This window comes from Prionailurus viverrinus, chromosome C1 (genome assembly GCF_022837055.1).
Source record: "Prionailurus viverrinus isolate Anna chromosome C1, UM_Priviv_1.0, whole genome shotgun sequence".
NCBI classification, from domain to species: domain Eukaryota; kingdom Metazoa; phylum Chordata; class Mammalia; order Carnivora; family Felidae; genus Prionailurus; species Prionailurus viverrinus.
In genome coordinates, this window is record NC_062568.1 from 159142862 (window position 1) to 159155456 (window position 12595).

Here is a 12595-nt window from a genome sequence, read left to right on the forward strand (position 1 = left end):
ATGACATATCAGACAAAGGGCTAGTATCCAAAATCTATAAAGAGCTCACCAAAGTCCACACCCAAAAAACAAATAACCCAGTGAAGAAATGGGCAGAAAACATGAATAGACACTTCTCTAACGAAGACATCCGGATGGCCAACAGGCACATGAAAAGATGCTCAACGTCGCTCCTTATCAGGGAAATACAAATCAAAACCACACTGAGATACCACCTCACGCCAGTCAGAGTGGCCGAAATGAACAAATCAGGAGACTATAAATGCTGGCGAGGGTGTGGAGAAACGGGAACACTCTTGCACTGTTGGTGGGAATGCAAATTGGTTCAGCCACTCTGGAAAACAGTGTGGAGGTTCCTCAGAAAATTAAAAATAGACCTACTCCATGACCCAGCAATAGCACTGCTAGGAATTTACCCAAGGGATACAGGAGTACTGATGCATAGGGGCACTTGTACCCCAATGTTTATAGCAGCACTCTCAACAATAGCCAAATTGTGGAAAGAGCCTAAATGTCCATCAACTGATGAATGGATAAAGAAATTGTGGTTTATATACACAATGGAGTACTACATGGCAATGAGAAAGAAAGAAATATGGCCCTTTGTAGCAACGTGGATGGAACTGGAGAGTGTGATGCTAAGTGCAATAAGCCATACAGAGAAAGACAGATATCATATGTTTTCACTCTTATGTGGATCCTGAGAAACTTAACAGAAACCCATGGAGGAGGGGAAGGAAAAAAAAAAAAAAAAGAGGTTAGAGTGGGAGAGAGCCAAAGCATAAGAGACTGTTAAAAACTGAGAACAAACTGAGGGTTGATGGGGGGTGGGAGGGAGGGGAGGGTGGGTGATGGGTATTGAGGAGGGCACCTTTTGGGATGAGCACTGGGTGTTGTATGGAAACCAATTTGACAATAAATTTCATATATTGAAAAAAAAAACAATAAAAATTAAGTACTTTCAAAAGAAAAAAAAAAAGTTGCTGCGGCTGAGATCAAAGAGGTTTTTGCCTGCTTTCTCCTCGAGGATTTTGATGGCTCCCTGTCTTACATTTAGGTCTTTCATCCATTTTGAGTTTATTTTTGTGTGTGGCATAAGAAAGTGGTCCAGATTCATTCTTCTGCATGTTGCTGTCCAGTTTTCTCAGCACCACTTGCTGAAGAGACTGTCTTTATTCTGTTGGATATTCTTTCCTGATTTGTCAAAGATTAGTCGGCCATACGTTTGTGGGTCCATTTCTGGGTTCTCTATTCTGTTCCATTGATCTGAGTGTCTGTTCTTGTGCCAGTACCATACTGTCTTGATGATTACAGCTTTGTAGTATAGCTTGAAGTCCAGGATTGTGATGCCTCCTGCTTTGGTTTTCTTTTTCAAGATTGCTTTGGGTATTCGGGGTCTTTTCTGGTTCCATACAAATTTTAGGATTATTTGTTCTAGCTCTGTGAAGAATTCTGGTGTTATTTTGATAGGGATTGCATTGAATATGTAGCTTGCTTTGGGTAGTATTGACATTTTAACAATATTTGTTCTTCCTATCCAGGATCATGTAATCTTTTTCCATTTTTTTTGTGTGTCTTCTTCAATTTCTTTCCTAAGTTTTCTATAGTTTTCAGTGTATAGATTTTTCACTTCTTTCATTAGATTTATTCCTAGGTATTTTATGGTTTTTTGTGCAACTGTAAATGGGATCGACTCCTTGATTTCTCTTTCCGTTGTTTCATTGTTGGTGAATAGAATGCACTGATTTCTGTGCATTGATTTTATATCTGGCAACTTTGCTGAATTCATGATTCAGTTCTAGCAGTTTTTTGGTGGAATCTTTTGGGTTTTCCATATAGAGTATCATGTCATCTGCGAAGAGTGAAAGTTTGACCTCCTCCTGGCAGATTTGGATGCTTTTTATTTCTTTGTGTTGTCTGATTGCAGAGGCTAAGACTTCCAATACTATGTTGAATAACAGTGGTGAGAGTGGACATCCCTGTCTTGTTCCTGACCTTAGGGGGAAAGCTCTGTTTTTCCCCATTGAGGATGATATTAACGGTGGGTTTTTCATATATGACTTTTACAATCTTGAGGTATGATCCTTCTATCCCTACTTTCTTGAAGGTTTGTATCAAGAAAGCATGCTGTATTTTGTCAAATACTTTCTCTGCATCTATTGAGAGGATTATATGGTTCTTGTCCTTTCTTCTATTGATGTGATGAATCATGTTAATTGTTTTGTGGATATTGAGCTAGCCCTGCATCCCAGGTATAAATCCCACTTGGTCGTGGTGAATAATTTTTTTAATGTATTGTTGGATTGGTTGGCTAATATCTTATTGAGGATTTTTGCATCCATGTTTGTCAGGGAAATTGGTCTATAGTTCTTTTTTTTAGTGGGGTCTCTGTCTGGTTTTGGAATCGAGGTAATCCTGGCCTTGAAAGAGTTTGGAAGTTTTCCTTCCATTTCTATTTTTTGGAACAGCTTCAAGAGAATAGGTGTTAACTCTTCCTTAAATGTTTGGTAGAATTCCCCTGGAAAGCCATCTGGCCCTGGACTCTTGGTTTTTGGGAGATTTTTAATTACTAATTCAATTTCTTTACTGGTTATGGGTCTGTTCAAATTTTCTATTTCTTCCTGTTTCAGTTTTGGTAATGTATATGTTTCTAAGAATTTGTCAATTTCTTTCAGATTGCCAATTTTATTGGCATATAATTGCTCATAATATTCTCTTATTATTGTTTTTATTTCTGTGTTGGTTGTGATCTCTCCTCTTTCATTCTTGATTTTATTTATTTGGGTCCTTTCCTTTTTCTTTTTGATCAAACTGGCTAGTGGTTTAGCTATTTTTAATTCTTTCAAAGAACCAGCTTCTGGTTTCATTGATCTGTTCTACTGGGTTTTTTGTGTTTGTTTCGAAAGCATTAATTTCTGTTCTAATCTTTATTATTTCCTGTCTTCTGCTGGTTTTGGGTTTTATTTGCTGTTCTTTTTCCAGCTCTTTAAGGCGTAAGGTTAGGTTGTGTATCTGAGAGCTTTCTTTCTTCATTAGGAAGCCCTGGATTGCTATGTACTTTCCTCCTATGACTGTCTTTGCTGCGTCCCAGAGGTTTTGGGTTGTGGTGTTATCATTTTCATTGGCTTCCATATACTTTTTAATTTTAAGGACACACTTTAAAGCAAAAATCCATAAAGTGAGACCTGGTATCATGGTTGGATGTTTTTTCTCCAGCTTCTTTTAGCTGTACAGGTTGAATTAAAACATAGTGTATTAAAGAAAATTAGAGGTATAGTAAGGTCAACAGATCAGGAAGTGATTGCCATTGAAAAAAATAGTTTATTACTCATAGTTTCCAAGAGGAGAGGGCAGGCAATGCTACAGGGGGCTACATCGGGAAGCAGTGTGGTTAGCCACCAGGCAGAGGGAAAGGGAGAAACTGTGGGCCCATCTCTATTGTGCTTTTGGTGGGAAGGTAGAGGTGAGACATGGTGAACAGGCTTAAGCTGGACTAGTTTTAATCATTTCAGTGGGATCTGGAACCTAGGGACCATCCCAAGTTGTCTGGTACCTGGCTATAGGGTGATTAGGGAAGATATATAGTGGCCCATAGTGTGAGAGCCTGATAAGAGAGATGGTTGGGGATAGACTAGTTCGCATTGGAAAATTGTACCCCTGGGAGGGAAAGGAGTGACAAGGAGTCAGGAAACCAAGGCACAGTAACTTGAGCATATCAGTTTGTCCAGAACAAGACATATTGGGCCTATACATTTATGGCAAATGATAAAACATCAGGTTTACCCGAAGCTAGAAACATGGTTGATACACAGGTGCAAGGCTCAACATAAGAAGATGATTGGAATGGATCATAGTTTTGGTTTTGCCAGCAAATACAGTGAATTTAAAAAAGGAAAAGGAAAAGGAAGATGAGAATGTAAGTAAAGATTATAATACAGGCATACCTCATTTTATTGCACTTCACTGTATAAAGGCACTTTGTTGATACTGTGTACTTTACAGATTGAAGGTTTCTGGCAACCCTGTGTTGAGCTTGTCTTATTGGAGCCATTTGTCAAACAACATTTGCTCACTTTTTGGCACTGTGTCACATTTCAGTAATTCTTACAATATTTCAAACTTTTTTATTATTGTATTTCTTATCATGAACCGTATCCATGATTATTACTCACTGAAAGCTCAGATGATAGTTAACATTTTTTAGCAATAAAGTATTTTTTTTTAATTTTTCAGTGTTTATTTTTTTTTGAGAGAGAGTGAGAGACAGAGTGCAAGCAGGGTAGGGGCAGAGAGAGAGGGAGACACAGAATCTGAAGCAGGCTCCAAGCTCTGAGCTGTCAGCACAGAGCCTGACATGGGGCTCAAACTCACAAACCATGAGATCATGACGAGAGCCGAAGTCAGAAGCTTAAATGACTGAGCCACCCAGGCGCCCCTGCAATAAAGTATTTTTTAATTAAGATATGTACGTTGTGTTCTTAGACATAATGGTATTGCACATTTAATAGACTATAGTGTAAACATAACTTTTACATGCACTAGGAAACCAAAAAAATTCATTTTACTCACTTTATTGTGATACTTGCTTTATTGTGGTAGCCTGGAACTGAACCTGCAATATCTCGAGGTATGTCAATAATTAACTATGGCTTATATTTATTAACTGTAAGCTCAGGAGAGAAGAGATTGCATGAGAGGGATGGGGAAGGGAGTAAACATGGTAGATAGAATCAAGGACTCTAACGTGACAATGGAGTTGAAGGAGTTGAGTAAAGTTGTTTGAATTTGGGTATTCAGAGGGTGTATAAGCTGGAAAAAAAGGAAGTGATAGTTGACCTTGCCCTTAGCAATGGGATGACCATGTATGACCATGGGAATAAATAGCTGGCATAGCAAGGAGGGCTAGATCATGTATGTGAGAAGGCTTCAAGTTATTAAGAGGCCATAACATTAAAAGGATTACCCTCATGGATATTGAAATACTCAAGAATTATGCCAGAAGTAATATTTGAGAGAGAGTCAGTAATTTAGGATATAAAATCTTGAGGGGATGGAAGAAAGAAGGTAGTAGTGGTAATGATAGACTTCCATAAGGAAGTGGAATAGTGTGGGATAGTGTGTGTGTGTGTGTGTGTGTGTGTGTGTGTGTGTGTGTGTGTAGAGAGAGAGAACAAACTAATAACTGGGGTTTGAGCTTAAGTGTAATCTTTAAAAGAGGAAACTAATAAAGGAGAAATAAAATGGGAGGACTAGCTTTTGTAAGGATAGGGCAAAAAGTCAAAGAGAAAGAAAATCCAAGTTGAATATAATGGTAAAAGAGTTATTCAATTAGTGAGTTGTAGATTCTGGATTAAATAGAGAGAGATGAGAAACCTAAAAGGTACAAATTAGTCCAAAATGGAAGGGTCAGGTGGTTAGAGGTCCCAAGGAGGTTGAAAACTAAGAGACAGTGATGTCCCAGAAGAGGGAAGAGTTAACTGTCAGATGCTACAAAGGTAAGTACTGAAAAGAATCCCTTGGATTTGACAAGTTGAAGCACTAGGGGATCGTAATGAAAGTAATCTCTATGCGGTAGGCGAGGAGAGGTGGAACTAGATTGCAGTGAATTTTGGAGCCAATAAGGAATAAGGAAGTAGACAGTATTATTTGCTAATACTTGAAGAGTTAGACTATGAAAGGAAGCGTAGATAAAGTAACAGAGGAAGACACAGCTAAAGGAAGGATTTTTTTAGTTGGGGGGATGAATGGAGGATAATTATATGTTCAAGGGGAAAAGAGGAAATAATATGTAGTAGATAAGGAATTATTGATGTACAATAGTCCCTGAGAGAGTAGTAACAGACAGATTTCAGAGCACAAGAAGAAAGATTAGCCTTAGATAAGAATGCCAACTCTTTTACTAAAAGAAGAAAGAAAGATGTGTTTAGGTGAGTTTGTAGGATATGGAAGAAGAATATAAGACAATGGAGAAATAATTTAAGGAGCTTTTAACCACATTGTTCTTATTTTCTTAGAGATGTTGAAGATAAAGTCATTTAGACATTGAAGGAGGGAGGATGGAGTAAAATACTTTAAGACAATGTAAATTGGAAATATTGCATGAATTCCTTGCAGGAATTCATTTATTTAAAATAATACTTCTTTAGAGACCATGATATCCTGAGTACTGTCGTGGGTTCTAGGAATATAACAATTAACAAGACAAAGATCTTACCCTGAAGATGCTAACATTCTAGTAAGGGAGTGGACAACAACAAAGTGGCAAGTAGTAATAAATGCTATGAAGAAAAATAAAATATGAAAAGTGGATTGATGATTGTCATTAAAAATATTTCATTCTTGTCTGATCTTTTATGATATGAAAAGTAAAATTATTGTTTAAACTGTTTTCTTTGGAAACCTGTTTCCTTTTTATAATCTGAGGGAAGATCATCTTTGTTTTATAGAAGAAATCCGTAGTACAGAGTACTAGAACAAAGGAATGATAAGGTAGGTTTTTGTGTTAAGGAATTTGCAGAGTATAGAAAAGTGAAATCATATCTTTTTTTTTTCCTTCAGGATACATTTTGATTTTATCTTCTCTTCTTATTAAAAATTATTATGTAATTGTTCAGGCAGAAACACAATATTCTTCCCAGGTTTTACTCCTCATGCTTCATTCTGCCTATGCAGCTGCCCTATACACTCACTTATGCTTCCTATGTGCCAGAGACTTCCTAACTATAATATACAAATTAATCCATTTAATCCTCATAATAATCTGTGAATAAGGTACTGTTAATATCCCCATATTACAGATAAGGAAACTGAGACCAGAAAAATCACTGTAGACTTTGGATCAGACTACCTAGGTTCAGATTTCAACTCTCATAGGAATAGTTCCCTTTAAGTCTCTCTGATTTTACATAAAATGATATTTATAACAACCTCTTAAGGATTATGAGAAAAAAAGTGATACAATGCATGTAAACATTCTAGAACTATGCTTATACATATTGAACTCTCAAGTAGCTATTATTCTTTCTTGTACCTATGTTCAGATTGTTTCCATGTTTCTAAATGAAAGTCTGATTTTTATTGTTGGTCAATTTTCCTTCAATCATGAATCCTTCGTGTTATGTTATCTTTTCTTGATATAGGAGCAGTGGCCCACAGCCAAAGAAGTCTATTAGCTTTATCAGCACAGTAAAAGGAACCCAAACAAAAGGATATAGTGGTGCAAACCAAAGCAGAATGGCTCTGTCAAAAACCCTGACAATTGCACCTGAGATAAAAGCAGAAAAAATGAGTATTTCTACCCCAAGGACAGTCATACAGGTAATATTCTTTAGAATTCTGAGTTTATTTGAAAATGGCATCATAAAGAACTTGACTGAAATGTTAAAAGTAGAAAATATCCTGCTTTGAAGTAATGAACTCACTTCTAATATTGATACATTGATTTTGTTAGAGTCTTTGCCACATGACAGATCTTACAGTGTAACATTGGCTGTTGGCTTCTATAATTCATTACTGGTAATAGAAACATTAGGGTGGAGTGAGGAAAGTCTACTCATGACCTTAAGAACTAGTTGATTATGGTGTTAATAATAGCTAACCTAGCTATAATATAGGTAGTAAAGCTAACATCCATTCTTCTTGGTAATGTACTCTAGCAAATATAAATTATCACAAATTGGTTATCTCATTAGAAAATGTTTAATTAAAAGGCGCTTGGGTGGCTTAGTTGGTTAAGCCTAGGACTTCAGCTCAGGTCATGATCTCATGGTTCATAAGTTTGAGCCCCATGTCAGGCTCTGTGCTGACAGCTCAGGGCCTGGAGCCTCCTTTGGATCCTGGATCCTCCCTCTCTGCCCCTCCCCTGTTCATGCCCTGGCGCTCTCTCTCTCTGTCTGTTTCGCGCCCTCAAAAATGAATAAATGTAAAAAAAAAAAAAAAGAAGAAAACATTTAACTAAGAATTGAATTTTTAAAACTTTTAATCAAAGTATAATATATATACAGAAAAGTATGTAATATATAAATCTGAATGGGCTAGGCAATGACTTTTTTAGATATGACCAAAAAAACACAGCCCAAAACAAAGATAGCTCCAAAACAAAGATAGAATTGGTAAATTGGACTCTATCAAAATTAAAGCTTCTGATCTTTGAAAGAATGCTAAAAGGATGGAAAAAGAAACCATACAGTGGGAAAAATTATTTATAAAGCAAACATCTGATAAAGTACTTATAACCAAAATATATAAACAATTCTCAAAACAATATTAAGACAACTTCATATTTAAAATGAACAAAACATTTGAGCAAATACTTCAACAAAGTACATATACAGATAGCAAATGAGCACATCAAATGACAATCTGCATTAGTCATTAGGAAATGCAGATTGAAACTATGAGATACTGTTGTACACCTATTAGAATAGCTAAAATTAAAAGACTGATCATACCAAATGTGGGCAAGTATGTGGAGGAACAATTCCCATACACTGCTAGTAGGAATGAAAAATGAAAAACCATTTGGCACTTTATTCAATGCTAAATATATACCTACTATATCATCCAGCCATTCCACATCTAGGTATCTACTCAAGAGAAAAGAAAGTATCAGTTTATATAAAAACTATACACAAATGTTTATAGCAGCTTTGCTTATAATAGCCACACAATGGAAATAAGCTTATATAATCTTAACAAATGGGTACTATATTATCTCAGGCTGTCATAACAAAGTATTATAGACTGGATGGCTTATAAACAAAGAAATTTATGTCTCACAGTTCTGGGGCTGGAAGCCCAAGATTAGAACACCAGCATGGTTGGGTTCTAGTGAGGACCTTCTTCCAGGTTGCAGACTGCTAAATTTTCAAGTTATCCTCAGTATATTCTCAGTGTATTACATGGTGGAAAGTGATTTAGCTAGTTCTCGCCTCTTTTCAGAAGGGTACTAATCCCATTCATGAGGTCTCAACCTTCATGACCTAATTACCTTTCAGAGGTTCTACCTTCCAATACCATCACATTGGGATTAGGAGACCAATATGAATTTGGGGTGTATACAAACATTAAGTCCATAACAATGATATATTATTATATATACATTATATGTATTATGTGTATATTATACATACATATATACAATACATACGTATTATATAGTATTATGATACGTAAAAGCCCATCTCAGGGGCTCAGATCATGACCAGGGCTGAAATCAAGTCAGATACTTAACCAACTGAGCCACACAGGTGCCCCCAAATAAATAAATAAACATTTTTTTAAAAAGTACTTAGAACTAATAACTTCAGCAAGTTGTAGGATGGAAAATTAACACACAAAAATTAGTCGTGTGTCTATACACTAGCAATGAATAATCCAAAAAAATTAAGAAAAAAGATTTCCGTTTACAGCATATCAAAAATAATAAAAATACTTAGGAATAAACTTAACTAAGAAAGTGAAAAATGTACACTGATAACTACAAAAATTGCTGAAATAAATGAAAGGAGATGACAAATGGGAAAACATCCCTTGTTTATACATTGGAATATTTCTTAAGATGTCAATACCACCCAAAACAAGATACAGATTCAATGCAATCCCTCTCAAATCCTCAATGATATTTTTTTGTGGAAATAAAAAATCTATTTTAAAACTCATATGGAATATTAAGAGACCCCGAATTGCCAAAACAATCTTAAAACAGAACCACAAAGTTGGAGGTCTCACACCTCCTGATTTCAAAACTTACTACGAAACTGTAGTAATCAATGTAGCGTAGTACTAGCATAAAGACAGACACATAAACCAATAGAAAACAACAGAGGACCCCTACAAATATGTTCAAATGACTTTCAGCAAGGATGCCAATTCTGTGCAATGGGGAAAGGACAGTCTTTTCGACAAAGATGTTAGGAAAATTAGATATCTACATGCAAAAGAATGATGTAGGACTCTTATATACAAAACGTATATATAACGTATATATACAAAACGTATATATACGTATATATATACAAAACGTATATATAACTCAAAACGTATCAAGCTCTTATAGCTACAACACTAAAATTCTTAGAAGAAAGCATAGGGAAAACCTTTTTGACACTGGTTTGGCAATGATTTCTTAGATAGAATACCAAAAGCATATACAGCAAAAGAAAAAAATGGATATAATGAACTACATCAAACATTAGAAACTTTTGCATCATAGGACACAACACAATGAAAAGCAACCTATGGGATGAGGAAAATATATTTGAAAATCTGATAAGGGGTTAATATTCAGAATATACAAAGGACTCCTACAACTCAACAACAAACAAATAAGTGGCCCAATTAAAAAATAGACAAAGTACTTGATACTTTTCAAAAGAATATCTACAAATAGCCAACAGCACTTGAAAAAATGCTCAACATCACTAATCATTAGGAAACTGCAGATCAAAACCACAATAAGGTATCACCTAAGGCTCATTACAATGGCTAAAAAAAAAAAAATGGAAAAGAACAAATGTTGGTGAATATACTGAGAATTTGGAAACTTTGTGCACTGTTGACAGAAATGGGTAATGGTGTAGTTGCTATGGAAAACAGTGTTGTGATTCCTCAAAAAACTAAAAATAGACCTATCAGGGGCACCTGGTAGCTCAGTAGGTTGAGCATCTGACTCTTGATTTTAACTTAGGTCATGATCCCAAGGTTGTGGGATTGAGCCCATATCAGGCTCTGTGCTGAGTTTGGAGTCTGCTTGAGATGTTCTCTCTCCTCCTTCTAGTTCCTCCCTCCCTCTCAAAAAATTAGAAAATAAAAATACCAATAAATAAAAAATATATGTATAGAATTACCATATGATCCAGTAATTCCACTTCTTGGTCTATATCCAAAAGAATTGAAAGTAGAAGCTTGAACAGATACTTGTACACCTATATTCATAGCAGCATTATTCACAATAGCTAAAAGGTGGAAGCAACCCAAGTTTCCATCAGCAGATGATGAATAAACAAAATTTGATACACACACAAACACACACACACACACACACACACACACACTGGAAAATTTTTAGCTTCAAAAAGAAATGAAATTCCAACACATGCTAGGGTATAGATGATCCTTGAATATATTATGTTAATTGAAATAAGCCAGTAACAAAGGGGAAGATACTGTGTGATTCCTCTTATATGAGATACCTAGAGTAGTCAAATTCAGAGGCAGAAAGAATAAGGCTACTGGGAGGAGCATTTTCAATATCAAACATTGACCTCAGAGAATAGTCCCTGAAAGCAGCCACAATTTGATTGGATTAGAGAATTTGTGCCCCAGGGCATTGAAAACAATAGAACAGTCAGCTGGCAGTTAGTGAAGTTTAACAGCTCAGTGTGGATGGGGTGAGAGTAGTTAGAAAGTGGGCTCCTGGGTGGCTCAGTCCTTTGGGAATTTGACTCTTGATTTTGGCTCAGGTTATGACCCCAGGGTCATGGAATTGAGCCCTGTGTCATGCTCTGTGCTGAACATGGAGCCTTCTTGATATTCTCTCTCTCTCTCTCTCTCTCTCTCTCTCTCTCACCCCCCCTCCCTCCTCCCTTCCCCCTTTGTCCCTCTCCCCTTGCTCTAAAAATAAAAAATAAATCTTTAAAAAAAGAAGTATAGTAGAGAGCCCTAATAGTACCTTTGTCACTCCAGGATGGTTTGGGGCATACCCAAAGCTATTTGTCCTGAGAAGCACAATTAACATTGTGTGGGGGTAAGTGTTGGGGTTGGGGGGGGGGGGGCATACTAGTCCTTCAGCTGCATTAGCAAAGTACCACAAACTATATGACTTAAAACAATAGAAATTCATTGTCTCATAGTTCTGGAGGACAGAAATCTGAAATCAACGTGTTAGCATGAACATGCACTCTCTGAATACGATAAGAACGGATCTGTTTCCCTTCTAGCTCTGGTAGTCATAGAAATTTCTTGGTTTGTAGATCTATCACTCCAATCCTCTGTCTTCATATTGTGTTCTCCCCGTGTGTTTTCATAATGTCTTACCTCTATGTACATCTGTGTCAAAATTTTCCCTTTTTATAAAGACATCAGTCATACTGGATTAGGGCTTACCCTAATGATCTCATCTTAACTTGCTTAAGTCTGCAAAAACCCTATTTTCACAATCTGAAGTACTGGGGATTAAGACTTCAACATGTCTTTGTGGGGCGACACAGTTCAACCCATTATGGGGAAATAAATCACACTAAAATAATCCAGGTAATCACTAAACAAATGAACAAGTAAATAGCAATAACAAGTTTTAGAAAGGAAGGAGATATCAGTACCTAGAGAAAAATATGACCCATATTTAAGAAAAAAATACAGGCAATCGAAACTGTGGGAAGAACCAGATGTCAGATTTAACAAAAAGAGATTTAAAAGAAATCACTATAAATGTCTTCATAGAACCAAAGAAACCATGAATAAAGAAGTAAAAGAAGGTCTGATGACCATCACATCCAATAGAAAATATCAATAAAGAGGCTCAACCTCACTGATCAACAGGGAAATACAAATAAAAACTACAATGAGATATCACCTCACACCTGTCAGAATGGCT

At 36.2% G+C, this 12595-nt stretch overlaps 1 protein-coding gene across 1 annotated transcript in view; it reads left to right on the forward strand.

The window, feature by feature from the left end:
• DNAI4 (dynein axonemal intermediate chain 4) overlaps positions 1-12595 on the forward strand; it is an 86796-nt gene that overhangs the window by 14392 nt on the left and 59809 nt on the right. The window contains 1 exon segment of the mRNA XM_047868824.1: positions 7140-7317. Within this exon segment, the coding sequence (XP_047724780.1) occupies positions 7140-7317 (178 nt within the window).